Below are 22,298 nucleotides of genomic sequence, written 5' to 3' on the forward strand. Positions count from 1 at the left end.
GCAAAGATCTGACATTTCCTTTTGTAATTGACTTACATAGGATCTTTACAGAATCAATATCACATTTTTGTAAACAAAATACTGCCAAATTCAGGGATTTTTTTCTTGTATATGTTCACACCACTTGATAAGTAAATTTACTGAAAATGTGTGTTTTTCAAGCCACTTTCACTTATAAATATTTCAGAACCTTTTGGAAAATAATGGTCAGTGTGGTTAGTTCTGAAGATTTGAGAACCTAAACTGAGATAAAGTGCTGTAACGAAGAAATCACAATACTTATGGTGAGCTATGTTGTGCACCTTGAAACTTAACAGTTGTGTCAACATTTCAAAAACACCGTGGCATCCTGAGCCTGCAATTATATGCCGCATTAAAGCAACAAGCACTTTAAGCTAACATCAAACATCAAAATTATTAACATTAGAAAATCCTGATCCCACCTCTAAAGGCTAGCGTCCATCTAACAAAAATTTAAAATCTCTTTTCCTAACATGAGGTGTGTGACTTTGCCTGCAGCAAATAAAATCCCACCCAAAAGTCAAAAAGATGTACTGAGATCTCAAAAGCTGCATGCTGCCCATTACAACTATAAATAGTGGCTAGAAGGTAAATAAGGGATTGAATTTGATCAATTAAAAGGTTAAAGATTAATTGGAGACATGGATTCAGTAAGAAGGAATCATTAATGACAATCTATTTTCTAAAATAAATTAGATTTAAATACTTTGATTTCAAGTTAAACCATGACAGCAGGACAAGAGACCATAGGTACCAGCTTTAAAAGGAATCCAGAACTGACACCAGAAGCATTTCTTCCCAGAGTGACAGATACATTGAATGGTCTTCTGAGTAGTGAAGGTAAAAACTTAGAAGTAATTCAAGAAACAGTTCAAAACTGATGGTTTGGAGTTTAACAATGCTAAGTCAGATGGGTCAAATTGCCTCCCTCATCTGTACATACGTTTTTGTGAAATTACCTTTCTCCATAGTTTAGATCCAAAAAATGTGTCAAAATTTAATATGGAATTAATTATGTAATTACATATTAAAATCATATATGGAACATTTCATGAATGCCATTCCATGTGGAGTAAATATCAAAGAGCTAACCTTAACTTTCAGCAGCTGACATTTTATAGATCGTGGCAAAAAGTACACAAAACCTGCAGAGGTTACATTGATACCAATTTTGTTCAAGTACATTTTAAGCAGTATATTTGCACTTTAATTAGATATGCCGGTATTCGAGTTTGTCATCAGCTGAACTTTAAACACAGTGCAAGTGTAAAAAAATTAACATTTCATTTCTATAAAGTCTCATTAAAAATGAAATCCATACATTTGGGTCCACAAGATACGCAGTTTTCATATGCTGTATTCAGCATGTTAATGTGTACATTTCAGCTGCACGCATTGTCAGTAGTCCATTAGGAGTCATTAGGGAGTCCAAAGAGTTTAACTGTTCCAGCTTCCCGACTGCTGTCATATTTTCCATCCTTATCGTCACAAGCAAAAGCCAAGAGTGGTCGCTTCGGATGCCATGCTACAGTAAAAGTAGGCGAGTCACACTGCACCTCGCATAACTTCTCACCTATGGGAAGGAAAAACAATTTAATAAGAAATTCTCTACGTTTTATAATATTACATCATGGCTGGAACAAGTCAGATAACATAATCCAGAGAAAAATGATCCAGATTCTCTAATAGTCCACTTCAGGTGACATGGCAAGTAACCACTACTAAAACACTGGATTTATTCTAATTACAAATTCAAAATCTATATCCGCAGTGGACATTCAAACTGGCCTCTATATAGATGAGTTTCTCAATTCCAGATGGAATTCATCATCACCATCGCCAATGCTAAATCAATCTCATTATAGAAAAGCAACTGCTTGAAAGTTTTTTTTAAAAAATCTTTATGGTATTTTCAGGAATTATAAACAATGTACATTGTGCAACACAAAGGTTTGTCTTTTCCTTCCCTTGCATTTTTCTACATACAGTCTGCCACCATCTGGATCGGCGTGCTGTGCGCCCCCCCCCCCCCCGCACCACCACCCCTTGTATCCCCCGGTTGGTCTGGGGAGGGGGATGGTGTTCTCCCTTCTCCCCCACCTCATTAATTTCTTCCCACGTTTGCTTAGCTGTGTTTCTCCTGTGGCTGGGGGGAGGGGACCTCCCTCCCACGTTGTCCTTTTTATGCCTTTACAGCCCTTCCTCCCCCTCCTGCTCAGTGCTTCGCTCCAGAGTCCCCACCCCACTTCAGTCCCCAGTTTGTCCTCCCATTTCCGTCTGGTCTCGTCCCAGTGGTGTTCGGGCTCTGTCCAGTATCTGTTCATACATTTCCCCACTCGGAGACCCCCTACTTTACTGTCTGCATTTATCAGGTCCTCTAAACCATCTCCAGCAGTTCCCATTCTTCCATCAGTTCATCCAGTGTCACCAGTCTGTGCCCTATGTCAAAACTCCTAACCGTCAGCGTACCCCTGTCCCGTCTCCATTTCTTAAAGGTGGTGTCTAGCATGGCTGAGGGGAATCTGTGGTTGCCGCAGATGGGGGCCATCCTAGTCAGTCCGAAGTGCTGTCTTGATTGGGCCCACGTTTTCAGTATGGGCGCTACCACTGGGCTTGATGTGTATTTTGCCAAGGGGGATGGGAGTGCTACTGTAGCCAAGGCCCAGAAGGTTGTTGCCTTGCAGGAGGTCTCCTCCATCCACACCCACTCGGAGTTGGGTTTGTGCACCCATCCCTCACCTCTTTCCTCCGTTGCTGCCCAGTGGTAGTACTGCAGGTTTGGTAATGCCAGGCCAACTTTGACTTTCCTCCTTTGCAGTGTTGATTCGGGAACTCTCGGATTCTTATGCCCCACCCGCTCTCTCCACCTGCATGGAGCTGATGCTCTCCATGATTTCTCCCAGATCTACTGGTGCTTCCAGCTCGTCCCCCACCCCCCCTCTTCTGTCTGTCTTCCCCCACAACCGATTGTTCCAGTCCACATTGAGGAACTGTTACATCCCTACGTCTCGGTCAGCGGGCTTGGAGGTGTACAGCCCTCGATCGAAGGTCTTGAATTCTGAACTGACCTCTTTTGGTTCTGCGACCAGTCTGCCTCCGCTATTCTTTACCTGTGCTATTTCCCTCGTGGCTGCTTGCTTTCTCAGTTGGTGAGCCTGCAGATGGCCAGCCTTGACCCCATGCTCAGAGAAGGTGCCCCGTGTCTGGTGGAGTTGGTGGACTGCTTTCCTGGTGGATAGCAGGTTAAAGTCCCATCCCCCCCCCAAATTTCTGAGAGATGAATCATACTTAGCTGGTGGATGCGCCCCTGCACTCAAGGTTTCCCTCTGTTAGAGGGCCGGCCAAAATGGCCACTGCCGCCGGTCTCACCAGGAGGTCGGGCCCCTGGGTTCCCCTTTGTCCAGGGGGACCCAAAATGGCCACCAACTATGTGTACGCCACGTGGGTGCGCCCCTGCACTCCGGGGTCTCCCTTTGCCCAGGGGCCCTCCCGAGTGGCTGCTTGCGGCGCCATCGTGGTTCCTCACCCTTTTCCATGTCCCTCTCGCTGCCTAGCCTTTCCAGTCTTTTTGTGCCCTTTCCCTGCTACGCGTGACCCCATCCCCGTTTTAACCCCTCCCTGCCCCCCTTCTCTCACACCCCCCCCACCATGTTCTCCTTCCCCCCCCCCCACCATGTTCTCCTTCCCCCCCCCACCACCATGTTCTCCTTCCCCCCCCCCCCACCACCATGTTCTCCTTCCCCCCCCCCCCCACCACCATGTTCTCCTTCCCCCCCCCCCACCACCATGTTCTCCTTCCCCCCCCCCCACCACCATGTTCTCCTTCCCCCCCCCCCACCACCATGTTCTCCTCCCCCCCCCCCCCACCACCATGTTCTCCTCCCCCCCCCCCCCCACCACCATGTTCTCCCCCCCCCCCCCCACCACCATGTTCTCCTCCCCGCCCCCCCACCACCATGTTCTCTCCCCCCCCCCCCCCCCCCCACCACCATGTTCTCCTCCCCCCCCCCCCCAAAAACTTTGGCCAGCTACTCCCTCTTCCGAGAGGTGTGCTGCGGCCTCCCGTAGTGCCTGTCTTCCTGTGCTAGCCCTCCTCACTTGTATAGTGGCTCCCCTCCTTGTGCTGCTCTAGTAATGGCCCCATTTTGCCTACCGTCTCCATCCCCTACCTAGCCCCCTTACCTGCTTCCCATATTCTCACTCCCTTCTCCGTTTCCCAGCTTCAAACTGAAAACGAAGGTGAAAACGAGGCTGCATTGTTCTGCGTAAAAACATAGTCCACATTACAGTCCTTGTTTTCGGTCCTTTTTGTTCCCTTTCTTCTGTTTTTTTCTCTCCTTGTTGGCTTCACCGCTGCTACATCTGCTTTCCCTCCAGGTTGTTCGTCTATACGAATCTCACCCCTTTTTTGTAGAGCACCGATTTCGCTCTGTTAAATTCAGCCGTCATTTTTGCTAGGTCCGACCCAATGTCTTGATAGACCCAGATTCTGTGCCCTACCCATGAGCACGACTTTGTCTGTCGGGCTCACCACAGGATCCTGGTATCGGTGCAGCTTTGCAATTATCAATCGCGCCTGCTCCCAAGTTTTGGGTTTGGGCCAGAGTGACAGGTGTGCTCTGTCGAGTTCTGGAGGGTTTGGAAAGCTTTCCCTCCCAACTAAGTTACCCAGCATTTAGGCGATGTAGCCAGTTGGGTCCCTTCCCCCAATCCCCTCTGGCAGACCCATTTTGCCACCTGGACCTGTTCTCCAGGTCCTCGACCTTCCTCTTTAGGTTCCTCTGGGCCACCACCAACCTCTTCACCTCGGCCTCCAGAGCCACGATCCTGTCGCTCTGGTCCGTCGATGCCTTCTCCAGATCCAGGATAGCCTTCTCTTGGGCCTCCATTTTCCGTCCCAGGGGGTCTATCATGTGCTGAAGGGTGGCTACACTCTCTCGTGTTTCAAAGCTTTGATATTTCAGGGCTGCAGGGGTTTGACCCCGTCCCAGAGTCACTATCTGTGTGGAGTTTGCACATTCTCCCTTGTTTCCTTGGATCTCACCCTCACATAGCTAACCTAAAAGTGCTAAACAGTAGGGTTTAAAATGGGAAGTGTTTCATTCTCCCCACCCCCAGGATACTATTCCTCACAACTGAAGACTAAGCAAAGTTTATGCACATTAATATTTCACTACATATCAATGAAATTCATTAGAAGGAAGGATTAACAGAGAAATATATGCTCATAAATGAACTTGTAAAAGGCTACTAGAACCGCGGTGTATGCAATTAAATAGTAGACACCCACAAGGATCAAAGTAGGTTTCCAAAATGCCATATAACATTTAAGTGAAAATATTAAAGTTTACTAAAATATAAATGATTTGATTTGTATAGCAAAAGCATTGGCATCTGTTAGGATTGTATTTTCATACCAGTTTCCACTTCTGCAATGTCAATGAAGTGATCCTCTGAAGCTGACGCCAGCATTTTTCCATCATGGCTAAAGCTCAATGTTCTCACAGGCCAGTCAAGTCTGAAGGAAGGAGTGGAAAAAAAAAAAGTGTACAAAATTTCATTACCCAATAACGACAAAAGTTCTCAACAGATTTCCTGATCCTGAAGCCTTATCTGCAGCTAATGATTGAAACATAAAGAGTAAAATGAATACTTGAGACAATATCTCCATTTTCACTTCCTTTTCAAATCTGACTATGGCCAACAATCTATTTATTAATACTTGCATTTGCTTTAAAGCAAATATTTATTGCTAAAATAGTCATCTCCATTGCCCATTACTACTGTCACAGACACATCTTCTACCATTTTTAAAAAAAAATGTCTCTACCCAAGATGTGTACCAAGGGCTAACTCATTCGTCTTGCCACTTAATGACAACTGACCAGCAGAAAAGTAAGCAAGCGTATGGGGAGAAGTAATAAAGCAGTATGCAACAGTTTCAGAATCCTCAATTATCTGAGTTAGCAGAGGTCTTGAAATGTCTTCACTTGAAAATGTAGGGTGTAACTTTTCCCACCCAGTAATACCCATTACTGTGCTCCAGATTACATAATACTAAATTTAAAGATTGGGAGTCTCCTCTTACGAATGTGTAAACAGCATTTTATTTTAAACTATTAATAATCTTTCATATAGGCCTTTGAATGTTTTAAACAAACATAAAAATTGCATGCACATAACGCATGTCTTGAACCCAAGGAGGAAGGTAACTGGGTCAAACCTGCTGGGGTGAAATTAAGTGGTTGATGGGATGGAATCTGGATTACTTAAACATTATAACTATGGTTACCAGCTTTTAAACAACCAGAACTGGGCATGTAGAACAAAGTTGTATACAAAATAACCTGCATTAATTCAGTCAGAAATAAGAATCCTTCTTGCAAAGTACAAACATATTGTGGATTTGAGTGAATGAGTCGTCAATAATGAACATCAGTAATTGAGAAACACTGCATCACAGATTGACTGTGTTTTGAAACATAGTCAACATAGCACGAGGTCAGCATTTGGGTTAAAATCCCAATATCTGGTTAACAGTCAATATTCGCGTGCTTTGGTTTCCTCCCACAAGTCTCGAAAGACGTGCTATTAGATAATTTGGACATTCTGAATTCTGCCTCTGTGTACCCGAACAGGCGCTGAAATGTGGTGACTAGGGGCTTTTCACAGTAACTTCATTGCAGTGTTAATGTAAGCCTACTTGTGACAATAAAGATTATTATTCTAAACACATGCCAATCCTTAATGTACAGAGTTTACTGGGCACGCACCTGGAGAAACATCTTACACAGACGAGTTCATCCACACTCCAAAGACTTACTAGCGCATCAGCACTCCCTGTAGCAAAGTATTTCCCTGTTGGATCAAACTTAATGCAGATGCAATTCGAAGGATGTGCATTGATTGACTGAATGGGTTTTAATTCTGGATAACTGGAACATAAAAACAAATTGAAAAAAAAACTCAGCAATTGGAACAAAATTAAGTCCAACTCTATAACCGATAGTTATTACGTAAAGCTCACTCCATTGCAGTAAAGCACAATGGGATAAGCCACCAGTGGCAATAAAGAATAACTGACAACATTCTTGCACACAAAACAGAAATATTTGAGTTTGCACAGAACCGTTGTTCAAATTTATAATACTAAATGCACAAGTTGGTAGACAGACTATGCATAATGTGCACTTTTCTTTGACCTCAAATCTATGAAACCACATCAAGTGGCTACTCTCTGACCAACAGACAGAAAGTGCTTCTACTTGGTTTTCTTATTCCCGATTCCTGGCATGGACAAATTCTTGTACTCTGGTGGTTTATCCCACTGTCCAGGGAAATAAACTGGTACGTGCATTGTTTGAGAAACACAAGTCAGTCAAACAAAGTAATTGGATATACATTTACAACTGCAGTTTCCCACACATCCAATATCTTCCTGCATCAACCATGATAGGCAAAGAAATTGGGAATTTCTAACCCCTATTGAAGAGTAAAACAAGTCACCCCAGTTAACTCATATACTTTACAAAAGCAGCAGTGGAACAAATCTGGTATTCATAGTACGGTAACTAGCTACTCGTAACCTGTCTAGTTTTATTCAGTTGGCTGGACAGCTGGCCCGTGATGCAGAGCGAGGCCAACACCGAGGGTTCAATTCCCGCACCGACTGAGGTTATTCATGAAGACCCTGCCATCTCAACCGTGCTCCTTGCCTGAGGTGTGGTGATCCTCAGGTTAAATCACCACCAGTCAGCTCTCCCACTCAAAAAGGGGAAAGCAGCCGATGGTCATCTGGGACATGGCGATTTTACTTTTTTTTTTAAACTTATCTGCTCAGCCAGAGCATAAAGTAAACCCAGGAAATAATTAATACATTTTTGTATTATTTTTTAAATCACTATAGTCAAAAATCCAACCAAAGCTTTTAAAGATGCAGCACAATCGGATGCTTAACAATATAAAATGTTTGGGATAATGCCTACACTAGCCCACAATAATGAAATGAAGCCTCTAAGTCTAAGCCAACAGAAAGGGTGATCAATTTTAAAGTTTAGTTGAGAATGGGTTTTTCCAGTATCTAAAGTTGCACTTTTATTAAAACTGAAAGTGAATTACCTATATAATATAAGAAAGTTATGTATATCTTAAGGTCGTATCTACTTATAGCAATAATACTATACCACTCAGGGGCCAGTTTAGCTCAGTTGGCTAGTGTCATGTGAGAGTACCTTTAAGAAATTGGTGTTTATAAATGGGTGCATATATAAGTATCTGTAATGAGTGTACCTTTAAGAAATGGGTGTTTATTACTGCAGTGCTGTCAGCGAGTGGGTGGAGCTGGGCTGTCTGTCAGATTTTTACTTTCACTTTAGGCTGTTTGCTGCAGGGTGTGTTTTAGTTTCGTTTTCAGAGCTGGATAGCTACAGTCACAGCCAGAAGGTGTATTAGAGTCTCTCTCTGTAAACTAAATAATGTAAATCAACCCTTTGGTGAATTAAAACTAATTCAGTAGTGACTTTAACCTGATGTGCTTCTGTTAAAAGGTGTTTTAAGTCTTATGGATGTTAAAAGGAAAGTAACAATTACTTGAGTGTTGTATTCTTTGGGGGTTGTATTTGAATTAATGTTTGCTAAGATGTTCACTGTATGTTTTAAAAAGGTTAACTTGAGTGCATAGAATAAACATTATTTTGCTTTAAAAATACTTTTCCATTTCTGTTGTACCACACCTGTAGCGTGGGCAGTGTGCTCCCCATACCACAATCTAGTAAAAGTTGTGGGCCAGGTGAACTCCATAATACACTTTGGGGTTCTCCAAACCCTGGCCCATAACACTAGACAGCTGTTTTGTGATGCAAATCAAGGCCTGGAGCGCAGGTTCAATTCCCGTACCGGCTGAGGTTATTCATGAAGGCCCTGCTTCATCCTTCGCCTGAGGTCTGGTGAGCCTCCGGTTGAATCACCACCAGTCAGCTTTCTCCCCCTCAAAAAAGGGGAAAGCAGCCTATGGTCACCTGGGACTATGGCAACTTTACCTTATCTTTAATACTATCTCAATAAACCAGTTATACATTCACCTTTAAGAGGTTCAGTGAAGTTCCAAATGTATATTACCTGAGTACGTTGATGCAGCCATTACCATTAGTTAAGAAAAACATATCATTATCATTGTTCCAGGAGATCTCATTCACTTCAAACTTAAACTGTTCTTCAGCCCTTGATCGGTGTGACTTTGCATCAATGAAAGTTACTACATCATCTTTGTTTCCCACAGCAATTGTTTGGCCATCAGGGCTCCAACATATGTTAATATTCTCACCTAAATAAAAACAATAAACATATCTGTTTTAAGGAGGCAGCCTGCTTCTGGTGGTGATGCACAAGACGACCCGCCTTCTCCCCATATTCAAAGAAGGTGTCCCTAGAACTTTGTAACTGATGCGCTACTTTATTCGTGGAGATTAATACAAATCAAAGTTGCAAGTTTTTTCTACGCATCAATAATTCTGGCATTGGGGCAAAAGAATATTGGTGATCAACCCCCAAGAGGGAGTCCACCAGCCTTTGTCGTTCCACTCTTTTTTCACAATGCGAGTTTCATACGAGATAAATCTCCCTCCTTATGATGGCCCTTTCCCAGAGTGCTGAAGGAGACATTGACTCTGTTTTGTTGAGTTTGATAAAGTCTGCTATAGCAGCAATCGCTCACAAAATTTCTCATCAGACAGTAAAGTGGTATCTAGTCTCCTCGGCAGGCACTCAGGGGGGCCGAAAACAAAGCAAAATTCAATAAAATGCAGGGCATGGTCCAAGGGGATGGTTTAGCTCACTGGGCTAAATCACTGGCTTTAAAAGCAGACCAAGCAGGCCAGCAGCACGGTTTGATTCCCGTACCAGCCTCCCCGGACAGGCGCCGGAATGTGGCGACTAGGGGCTTTTCACAGTAACTTCATTGAAGCCTACTCGTGACAATAAGCGATTTTCATTTTTTTAATTTCAAGATGACAATTGCCGAGTACTCGGCTGCTCTCACTGTGGGGAGGAGGATATGTCAACAACCAAAAAAAAAGCAATTCAGGAATAGGTGCGGTGAACACGTGAAAGAAAAGAACATTCTTACTGCTTGGATGCAGAAAATGCCACGGGTCAACCCTGCAATCCTATCCATTAAAGGGGGCAATGCCCTGGACATCCCAGTTTGGGGCCAGGATTTAGACATGGAGCAGTCCAATTTTTAAGGTCCAAGACACAATTTTAGTCGCCTCCCAGAATCATCCGATGCGAGTCTAAATCATGGAGGACATTCACGCAGGGGTTTATGAATTGGGAACGTACATATACACCAAAATAATCAGAGTGCTTTCCAGTGAACCACAGACAATAGTTTAGCGCCTTCTGGAATCATCCAAAATCTGGAGGGAGTAAATTGTGTTTTATTTTATTAGTACTGAGGCGCCTCTGGTCCTACCATTAAAGCCCGAGTGAAAGACTTGTCCCACCCACTTTTTGTGAAACCATACCTGGTCCTTCACCCACAAGTGGATCTCCTGTAGCAACACCATTGGTCTAGACCCTTCAAATGTGCAAAGACCCTTGTCCAGTTCACTGGTCTATTCAAACCCCTCATGTTCCAGGTTATATGGCGCAAAGGAGATCCTCTACTGCCTCTCCCATAGAGGTCAGCCATTACATCTGTAGTTCAGCAAGGAATCCTGTAATCCATGGCGAGAAGATCCCACCAGCCCAAAGACCGGACATATACAAGTTAGTGGACAACATCAGACTACCATCTATAATCCCTCCCTCCCCCAATCCCTCCTAACCGCTCAACCTCAACAAAAACATCAAATTTGTATAAAACCTAAACTCTCTAAACCTATAAATCTAATCTCCCCTTCACCTGGTCTTTGCGAGTGGGAGCTGCAGCATACTCACATTTGTAACTTCCCTTCACTATAACTATAGCAGAGAGGCTCTCCGACTGACCCCATATTAAAAATAAGAATCATTAACAATATTAAAAGAAAATTCACTTGTAACAATCCAGTGACGACAGTGCAGTTAAGAGCAATACATACAGTACTAACAAAAAATAAACTACAACAGTAATAACCTTACTGAGTAATTCAACCATCTAAACAATTATTTAACTTCCAAATACACAACAATTTAACCATTAAAAAAAAAATAGAGAAGGGTTTACGCAGAATTCATACTTAAAAGTTTCCTAACAAAAGTGTTTGCAACGTCTGGGTGTCAAAGAAGTGATCCTTTCCCTCGACAAGAGTCTCTAAAGTGGGCGAGGTATAGGAGCACAAACCGGATATACCCTTCTTGAAATTAGGCAGATTTTTGCCTAGTTAAATGCAGCTTTTTTCCTCTTTCCCCCCCTCCCCTCCCCCCCCCCATAAACTAAGGTCCTGGTATAGCTAGATCGAGCGATCCTCCCATTTAACGTTTCGGTGTCCTCGCTCATTGCAGGATCTGCTCTAGGGGGTTTCCCTGCACAAGGTCTTGGTCACAGTGCATGACAACCCTGATTTAGCTCCAGGGTGGGATTTGAGAACTTTCTCACCCACCATCTTAAACAGCATGCCGGCAAACACACAAGGCGGATGTTTTGTCTTCGAGACCTGTTATCCAGGTCACTTACATGATTTTTCAAAAACTTGCTCGAGTCCAGGATCAAAGACATGTTTTTTTCAAGCGCCATGATCCGCTCGTTATGGTCAGAGAGGGCCCTCTCCATATTTTTGACCGTCACCCTAAGATTCCATATTTTTGTTAATTTCTTCCAATTGGCTTGAAATTTGGTTTAGCGATTCATCCATTGACCTTTTCACTTCTCTGGCCAGCCAGCTTCCATTGGTACCTTTTCAGTTCCATCGTCACGATGTGGCTGATGTCCTCGGTCGATGGTCACGCGGCCACCTGAGGGACCAGCTGCCCTTATTTTGCCCTTGCCGATTCCAGGAGAAGTTTCAGAGTTTGATGAACACACTTGGCTCACCACTCCTATTTTTGGCATTTTTCTTGGCTGTATTGTTGCCCCAGTGATTTCTTCAATTTTGTTTTTTTACTAGCGCTGCTGTTTTAGTGCTTTACAGATCGGGTTCTGGTCGGAGTGTCATCCGGTCCATTCCCTCCAATCACATCCGTCGCCGAAAGAGTCCTGGCATTGACGGTAAATACAAACGTAAATAAGCAAATCCAAGCACGGGAACCTGGGGCACAGGAAATGTGACAACCTGTTGTACAATTCGTTTATGAAGTTGCTGTTGCGTGATTTCTTCTTTTGTAGTTTTGCCAATGGTTCTGTCTCTTGGTGTGTATAAATCTTGTTACTAAATGTGAAAAACAATCACATTTTTTTTTATAAAAGGCATCACATAAAACGTTCTTAAAAACAAATTTGGCCAATGCTAACATCTAATACTGATCAGTGATGCTTATCCCATTTGACACTTGATTTACATATCCTCTTGACCATCTTCTAGATTGTCTATTTTTATGTTATAGGCTTTCACAACATATACCCAAGTATCTCTCCATCACGGCGGTGATCAACATTCCCTCAAAGCCGTTCGGCTGCGCAGCAACCTGAAAGTTTGCACACAAGTCTGCCTTTTGATTACAACACAAGTGTGGCTAGGCAAAAAAATTAAGACAATGTGCACTTAAATAAATCGCACTTAAATACGCACACATGCTCCAAAAGGAGGGTACATTTGGTATGATATGTAGTCAAAAGTTATACAAGGTTTGATAGCATGTGATATAACATACTGATCACATTTCAGAAAATCGGACAAGACGGTGCTCCTTCTCCCAGAATACAAGCAGAACAGGAGGATCAATTTAAGAAGGTCGTGCAATGCCGGTCTGAGGGAAAGGAAGAGCTACTTACGCAACTGCTTGGAGTTAGTGGACTAGTCCATATTCAAGAACTCGGTGGTCAACCTAGACGAGCATGCCACTACCATAACAGACTTTATCAGCAAGTGTGTCGAGGACGGCGTGCCAAAGGTTGTACATGCGTTCCCCAACCAGAAGACATGTTTTAACCAGGAGATCCACTTCCTCCTGAAGTCCAGGTCTGAGATGTTCAAGACGGGTGACCCCGACCGATACAAGAAATCTAGGTACAACTGTCAGTCAAAGCTGTCAGGGACACCAAGGGACAATACCAGACTAAGCTGGAGCCCCAGACTAACAGCAAACTCTCATTGGCTGTGGCAAGGCTTAAACAATATAACGGACTACAAAGCAAAGCAGAGTAGAATCTCTGGCAACAGAACACCCCTCCCCAATGAACTCAATGCATTCTATGCTTGTTTTGAGGAGGAAGCCAAAACAAGCTTCCTGTCACATGCCCCAACAGACTTGGACACACCCACACCAACCGTCACAGCCTCTGGAGTCAGATCGGCCTTCCCGAAAGAGAACCCATGGAAAGTAATGGGTCCTGATAAGAGTCCCTGGTCATGCACTCAGATCCTGGGCCGACCAACTGGCAGGTGTGTTCGGAGATATCTTTAACCTCTCCCTATTCCATTCCGAGGTTCCCACCTGCTTCAAGAAGACCACGATCATACCGGTGCCAAAGAACCACCAGGGCATGTACCTCAACAACTACTGACTTGTGGCCCTGACATCTATTATTATGAAATGGTTCAAGAGGTTAGTCATGAGACACACAACTCGAACATTCCAGGTTGCCTTGTTCCACTGCAATTCACCTACCGCCACAATCAGTCCACAGCAGAAGTCCTCAGAAAATTAGGCATGTCCACAATGACTCCTACCAATTTTTATAGATGTACCATAGAAGCATCCTAGCTGTACCACAGCCTGGTCTGGCAACTGCTTGGCCAAGACCATGAGAAACGAACACAGCCTAGTCCATCACCCAAGCCCACCTCCTACCCATTGAATCTGTCTACCTCCCACTGTCTTGGGAAAGCTGGCAGCATAATCAAAGACTCCTCCCATCCAGGTTATTCTCTCTTCCAACCTCTTCCATTGACAGAGATACAAATGTTTGAGAACATGCACCAATAGATTCAAAAAACAGCTTCTTCCCCGCTGGTACCAGACTTCTGAATGGCCCTCTTATGGACTGAACTGATCTTTCGAAGCGTCGTCTCTACAGTTATAGCACTACATTCCAAATGCATCACCCGATGTCTATGTTTATGTATTGACATTGTGCACTAATTGTCTGTTCTATGTTTTCATGCATGGAACAATCTGCCTGTATGTACACAGAATACTTGTCACTGTACCTCTGTACACATGACAATAAATCTACATACACATAATCTACCTGGGTTATTCTTACTTCCAACCTCTAAATCTTCCAATAACTCTACATACAATCTAACAAGAAATACATTTCAGTATATTTCAAGTAAATCATGATGTACAAACTCAAGTGAGAGCAACTCAGGATATAGAATGTTTCAAACACTTATACTGATGATAAGAGATGGCACTTTCATAGTGTAGTCAATCCAGTCATTCCTCATTCATTACATGAACGAAACTTCCATGTTTCTACACATTAATTGACATATTACAATATCCAGAAAACATTTTTGAAATCACAGAATCCTTACCTAGAGTGCAGAAGGAGGCTATCTGGGCCATCGAGTCTACACTGCCCCTCTGAAAGAGCACCTGACCTGGGCCCACTCCCCTGCCCCATCACTCTAACCCAATAACCTCACCTAACCTTGGACATTAGAGGGCAATTTAGAATGGCAAATCCAGCTAATCGGCACTGTGGGAGGAAACTGGACGGCACCCGGAGGAAACCCACGCAGACACTGGGAGAAAGTGCAGACTTCACAAAGTCACCCACGGCTCGAACTGAACCCGGGTTCCTGGCGCAGTGATGTAGCAGTGCTAACCACTGTGCCACAGAGATAACCGACTAGTGTACCATGGTGAAATAACATACCTTTAGTGTTGACAGTAGCAACACATTTTATAGTTCGGACATCCCAAATTCGAACAGTTTTATCACCAGAAGCAGTCACAAAGAGATCAGCATTGGTAGGGTGCCAACAGAGTTGGTCTACGCTGTCACCATGACCACGATAGTTGTTCTCCTTAACCTGAAATATGCAAAAAAAGGAAATTCCCAAAATAAATACTGAACAGCATAAGAATTAAAAATATTACACAAGTTGTTATGGGCCAGGGTTTAGAGAACCCCAAAGTGTCTCATGAGTTCACCTGACCCACAACTTTTAATAGATTGTGATATGGGGAACACACGGTCCACTCTACAGGTGTGGTACAGCAGAAATGGAAAAGCAATTTTTAAGAGCAAAACAATGTTTATTCTATGAACTCAAGTTAACCTTTTTGAAACATAGTGAACAGCTTAGCAAGAATCAATTCAAACACAACCCCCAGGAATACAACACTGAGCAATGATTAAGCTGTCCTCTTAACATCCATAAGACTTAAAAAACCTTTAAAACAGAAAAACATCAGGCTTAACTTCACTACTGAGAACATTTATAATTCGGAATTCACCAAATGATCCAGAGATAGTCTTTTGATGGAAGAGAGAACAGCAGTACACCTGCTTGGTCTGGCTTCAGCTCCAACCCTGAAAACGAAACTAAAACACACCCTGCAGCAAACAACCTAAAACAAAAGTAAAAAGCTGACAGGCAGCCCAGCTCCACCCACTCTGACATCACTGCAGTAATAAACACCCATTTCTTAAAGGTACCCTCACATGACACCCCCCCCCACCAAGAAAAAATAATAAACCATCAAATTCCAAGATGGTTTCATTTTTCACCTTTTCATTATCCTTTAAGAAATGCACACAGTAAATATACTTTTTTAGTTTCAAAAGAAACACACACAACAGGTACAACAATATAGTCCATTTTTGTTCTTCTTCCTCCAACTGGAAATCCTTCCTGATTGACAGTCTCTTTGAACAGGAAGGTCTCTGCACGATCCGACCATTTCTCTACCCCTCGGCATTTCTCTTCAAAGTCATACTTTAGTTCAATCTGATCGCAGAGTCCCTTGTAATTCTCCAACACAGGAGCATTGGTTATCACAGCTTTCAGGCCATCAAATGCCTGTTGAAAGTCCGCAGTCCACTGACATTTTAGACGTTTCTTCAGCAAGTCCATCTGTGGAGCAACCACGCTACAAATCTTTTGCACAAATATTCGATTAAATCCACTCATGAGTGAAAGCCGATCTGGCAAGGTGGGATGGTCTCCTGTCACTGGCGGGTCGGGTACAGGCGGTTAAAATGAATGTGTTGCCGCGATATCTGTTTATTTTTCAATGCCTACCGATTTTCCTGCCAAAGTCTTTTTTCAGGAAAATTGAGGGAAGGATTACCTCGTTCATATGAGGAGGAAGGTGGCCAGAGTGAGAAAGGTGCTGCTACAGAGGGGAAGGCAGGCAGGGGGTTTGGGTCTCCCGAACCTGATGCACTACTACTGGGCAGCGAATGTGGAGAAGGTGCGGGGCTGGGTCAGAGGGGTTGATTCCCAGTGGGTCAGAATGGAGGAGAGTTTGTGCAGGGGGGCGGGACTGAAAGCACCAACAGCGCCGCTCCCGATAGCTCCGGGGAAATACTCAAGGAGTCTGGTAATAGTAGCTTCATTGAAAATCTGGAGGCAGTTTCGCCAACACTTCGGGTTGGGGACAGGGTCAAGGGAAATGCCGATTCGGGGGAACCACAGATTTGAGCCAGGGAAGTGGGATGGCAGTTTTGGGAAATGGGAAGAGAAGGGGATTAAGACGCTAAAAGATTTGTTTCTTAAGAGGTCGGTTTGCAGGATTGAGGGAGCTGGAAGCGAAGTATGGGCTGGAGCAGGGAGAAATAGAACATAGAACATAGAACAGTACAGCACAGAACAGGCCCTTCAGCCCTCGATGTTGTGCCGAGCAATGATCACCCTACTCAAACCCACGTATCCACCCTATACCCGTAACCCAACAACCCCCCCCCCCTTAACCTTACTTTTTTTTAAGGACACTACGGGCAATTTAGCATGGCCAATCCACCTAACCCGCACATCTTTGGACTGTGGGAGGAAACCCGAGCACCCGGAGGAAACCCACGCACACACGGGGAAGACGTGCAGACTCCGCACAGACAGTGACCCAGCCAGGAATCGAACCTGGGACCCTGGAGCTGTGAATCATTTATGCTAACCACCATGTTTAGATACAAGCAGGTTCGGGATTTTGCCAGGAAGGAGGTACCGAGCTTCCCGGAGGGACCGGCCTCCACGTGCTGGAAGTGGTGCTGACGACAATGGGATTGGAGAAGGGGTTAGTGTCAGCGGTGTATGGAGCTATTTTGGAAGAGGATAAGGCACCACTGGAAGGGATCAAAGCAAAGTGGGAGGAAGAGTTGGGAGAGGATATGGAAGAGGGGTTCTGGTGTGAGGTGCTCCGGAGAGTAAATGCCTCCACCTCATGTGCAAGGTTGGGGCTGATACAGCTGAAGGTGGTATATAGAGCACACCTCACGAGGGCGAGAATGAGCCGATTCTTTGAAGGAGTAGAAGATGTGTGAGCGCGTTGCGGGGGGGCCCCGCTAATCACATTCATATGTTTTGGTCCTGTCCAAATCTAGAGGAGTACTGGAAGGAGGTTTTTAGGGCCATTTCCAAGGTGGTGCACGTGGAACTGGACCCGGGTCCCCGGGAGGCCATATTCGGGGTGTCGGACCAGCCAGGGTTGGAAACGGGTGCGGAGGCAGATATCGTAGCCTTCCCCTCGTTGATCGCCTGAAGGCAGATCCTGCTGGGATGGAGAGCAGCCTCTCCACCCTGTGCCCTGGCATGGCGGGGGGAACCTGCTGGAATACTTGACCCGTGAGAAGGTTAAATTTTAACTGAGGGGAAGCTCGGAGGGGCTGTACAAGTCATGGATAACATCGAACATTAGTTTGGGGGGGGGCGGGGGGTCTGTGTACATTAAGGATGACAATGGGTGATCCTTGATTCCTTTTTGTCATTTGTTTACGTAAACAGGTTTGGGGGTTGGTGGGAGGATGGGATCGTTGTTATTGTTATGGGGATTGACATATCTGTTGCTGATTATTGTTTATTGTTGGTGGATGTAAATACAGGAGAAAATGTGAAAAAGGAGAATAAAAATATTTATTTTTAAAAATCCACTCATGCCAAGAAATCGCATTATTTCCCCTAGTCTTGAGGGTATCGGAAACTCCTCAATAACTGTTGGTTTCCCATCCCATGTGACCATTCGACCCTGTCCGATTGTATGGCCAAAGAAAGTGACTTGGGCTTTTCCAAATTCACTATTGGCTAGGTTTATCGCCAAACCACCTCCTGAACTCGATCGAATAACTCCATCAGATGTTTTAAATGTTCTTTCCATGTCTGGCTGAAAATTACCAGATCGACAATGTATACCGCACAATTGGGTAATCCTGAAACAACTTTGTTAGTTAACCGTTGAAATGTGGCACGGGTGTTTTTCATGCCAAATGGCATATGAACTTGTATACACCATCTGGAGTCACAAAAACTGAAATCTCCTTCACCCTTTTCAGATAAAAGGTACCTGCCAGTAACCTTTAAGTAAATCCAGTTTGTCCCACTTTCTCAATGCAATCCTCCAAACGTGGGATAGGATAAGAGTCCGTTCTTGTAACTGCATTAACCTTTCTATAGTCCACACACAACTGTTGGGTACCATCTCGTTTTGGTACCATCACTATGGGTGAGCTACATTGGCTGCAACCCACTTCAATTATGCCACTTTTAAGCATACTCTCAATCTCCTTGTTAACCTGTGCCAATTTTAAACGGTTAAGTCTATATGGATGTTAATTGATTGGAACAGCATTTCTCACATCTACATCATGTATAGCCATTTTACTACTTCCCAATTTATTTCTACAAACTTGCCCACATGATATCAATAACTCTTTCAGGTTAGTTTGTTTTTCCTCTGGAAGGTAACTCAACAATTTATCCCAATTTTTAAGAACATCCTCGTTTTCCAATTTAATTTGAGGTATGTCAAATTCCAAGTCATCTGGATTTGATTCGTCACGGAGTTAGAATCATGGAAACCTCCTCCTTTTTCTCTCCTTCCCTTTCAAAGTACCTTTTAAGCATATTCACATGACACACTCGGTGAGTCTTCCTTCTATCTGGTATTTTTAACCACATAATTCACCTCACTTAATTTCCTTTCAATCTGATTAAGGTCCACAAAACCTAGCTTTTAAAGGTTCACCTGCCACTGGTAACAATACTAAAACTTTATCTCCAATGGCAAAACTACAAACTTTGGATTTCTTGTCCACTACCTGTTTCATCACATTTTGTGCAACTTTTAAATGTTGTCTAGCCAATTCACCTGCTCTATTTAATTGTTTCCTAAAATTTGACACGTAATCCAATAATGTAATTTCCGATTTCTCCGTCACCAATTTTTCCTTAATTAATTTAAGTGGTCCTCTTACCTCATGACCAAAAATTAGTTCAAAAAGACTGAATTTGGTTGACTCATTAGGTGCATCCCTAATTGCAAACAGTACGAATGCAATTCCTTTATCCCAATCCTCTGGATAATTGTGACAATAAGCCCTCAACATTGTCTTTAATGTCTGATGCCACCTTTCTAACGCTCCCTGCAATTCTGGATGGAACGCAGTTGATTTAAATTGTTTTATTCCGAAGCTATCCATAACTTCTTTGAATAACATAGAGGTAAAATTTGATCCTTAATCCGATTGTATTTCTGTGGGTAGTCCATATGTAGCAAAGAATTGAAGTAACTCCTCCACAATCTTTTCAGCTGTAATATTACGTACTAGAAACCTAGTAGACATCCATTATAGTCAAAAGATATTGATTCACACTTTTTGTTTTGGAAAGCGATCCTACACAATCAATTAGGACCCATGTAAAAGGTTCCTCAAATGCTGGAATGGGTATTAGGGGCGCTGGTTTTATCACTGCTTGAGGTTTCCCTATCACTTGACATGTGTGACATGATTGACAAAATTTAACTACATATTTATGTAGTCCAGGCCAATAAAAAGGTTATTGTATTTTAGCTTAAATTTTCCTTATTCACAAATGATCTCCCCCTGGTACCTCATGTGCAACTCGCAACACCTTCTTTCGATACCCTACCAGCAATACTACTTGATGAACTTGTGCCCACTTTTCATCCACCTGTATATGTAAAGATGTCCATTTTCTCACCAAGACATTACTTTTACAGTAATAACACTCTGGTATACACTCAGATTCCTCTTCCGTGTATACTTTGATTATTTCTACATCTTTCTGTTGTAACTCCGCCAATTTTCCGGAACTAAAAATATCCGCCTCATCTGTTTTTGTTCTTTTTCAACCATCTGATCAAAAATCGTTTCTGATAATTGCACTTCAACTTCACGCTTTGATTTCTCCTCATCTTAACCTGTGACTTTGCAACCTTGTTACTACACAATCCGGTAAAAATCCCAGGATATTCGGCCTTCAACCCTTCAGTTGTCTGATTCTCCACTGGCTTATCAACCACAGTAGGCATCACTCCCACCTGCGATCCAGCTATATCATTACCCAAGATAAACTGTATTCCTGGACAAGATACTTTCTCTATTACTCCTTCTTCACTGGACTTTCTAACCTTGCCTTATAGAATTGAACACTACTCCTCCCACCCTGAATTCCACAAATTACCACCTTTTCTGGCAATATTCTTCCCAAACTACATAACTCGTCATCTCTTACCATTAAAGATTGACTAGCTCCCGTATCTCTTAAAATTGTGACTTATTTACCTGCTCGTCCTGAGTAAACTTTACCCACACAAGTAAATTCTTCAAAGAGATCTGGCACCTTATCAATCGCGTCTTGATCAGGCTGCACAATCTTTTGCACCTCCTTCGCTTCACTTGGGCTTTCCTTTACCACTTTAACAAACCCCACTGTCTTATCCTGTTTTACTACATCAGCCTTCCCAGTGCTTTTCTTCAACCACCATCACTGACTTTACATGGCCTAGTTTATTACGGTGAAAAATTTGAAACTTTTCATTTCTTTTCCACCCTCCTGGATTTCTTTTTTAATCTCTGGTACACTCTCATTATTATCTCCCATCAGATCACCGTTACCATTTGAGTATTTCTCATGTTCCCAGTTTCTATCCCTCACAGGCTGAAACTGATTGGAAACCAAGCTTTGATTTATGAACTAATTCATAATCATCTGCCATTTCTCTTCTAACCTCGCAGTTTTAACCCTCTGCTCTTCCACACGAGTTCTCACTACATCAGTAATTGAATTTTTAAACCCCTCCAAAAGTATAATTTCTCTGAGTGTTTCATACATTTGGTCTATTTTCAAAGCCCTTATTCACCTATCAAAATTATTCTGTTTGATCCTTTCAAACTCCATGCACGTTTGACCAGCTTCTTTCCTTAAATTTCTAAACCTTTGTCTGTAGGCTTCAGGCACTAGTTCATATGCACCCAAGATGGATTTTTTCATCTCCTCATACGTCCCAGACACCTCCTCCAGTAGTGATGCAAACACTTCACTAGCCCTACCTATCAGTTTTGTTTGAATCAGTAATACCCACATGTCCTGTGGCTATTTCATTTGTTTAGTCACCTTCTCAAATGAAATGAAAAAGGCTTCTACCTCCTTCGCGTCAAACCTTGGCAATGCTTGGACATATTTAAGTAGATTCCCACCAAGCCTTCGACTTTGACACTCTTTCTCACTATCATCCAACAGTACATTTCCCTATATGTCTGCCAATTTTAACTTACTGTTATGTTTCATGGCCATTTTCTAAAGTTCAAACTCTCTCTTTCATATCCCTCCCCATTCACTTCCCCCCGCTCCCTTTTTGCTCCCATCCCCCCCCCCACTCCCTTTTTGCTCCCTCCCCGCCCACTCACTTTTTGCTCCCTTTCTGCTCCCTTTCCCCCCCACTCCCTTTTTGCTCCCTTCCCCCCACTCCCTTTTGCTCCCTTTCTCCCCCCCACTCCCTTTTTGCTCCCTTTCTCCCCCCACTCCCTTTTTGCTCCCTTTCTCCCCCCCACTCCCTTTTTGCTCCCTTCTCCCCCCCCCACTCCCTTTTTGCTCCCTTTCTCCCCCCCCCACTCCCTTTTTGCTCCCTTTCTCCCCCCCACTCCCTTTTTGCTCCCTTTCTCCCCCCCACTCCCTTTTCCCCCAACTCCCTTCTCCCCCCCACTCCTTTCCCTCCCCCCCACTCCC

General features: G+C 43.6%; 1 protein-coding gene across 1 annotated transcript in view; it reads right to left on the bottom strand.

Moving 5' to 3' along the window:
- Window positions 1–992: 992 nt before the first annotated feature.
- The window catches only part of thoc3 (THO complex 3), a 22,876-nt gene continuing 1,570 nt past the window's right edge, over window positions 993–22,298 (bottom strand). Inside the window, exons 2-6 of the mRNA XM_038795604.1 lie at window positions 14,987–15,143; window positions 9,139–9,343; window positions 6,795–6,956; window positions 5,439–5,539; window positions 993–1,594 (exon numbers count right to left, since the gene is read on the bottom strand). Of these exons, the coding sequence (XP_038651532.1) occupies window positions 1,431–1,594; window positions 5,439–5,539; window positions 6,795–6,956; window positions 9,139–9,343; window positions 14,987–15,143 (789 nt within the window). The 3' untranslated portion in view covers window positions 993–1,430. The remainder of the gene's footprint in view (window positions 1,595–5,438; window positions 5,540–6,794; window positions 6,957–9,138; window positions 9,344–14,986; window positions 15,144–22,298) is intronic.

Source organism: Scyliorhinus canicula, chromosome 4 (assembly GCF_902713615.1).
Source record: "Scyliorhinus canicula chromosome 4, sScyCan1.1, whole genome shotgun sequence".
Taxonomy (NCBI): Eukaryota; Metazoa; Chordata; class Chondrichthyes; order Carcharhiniformes; family Scyliorhinidae; genus Scyliorhinus; species Scyliorhinus canicula.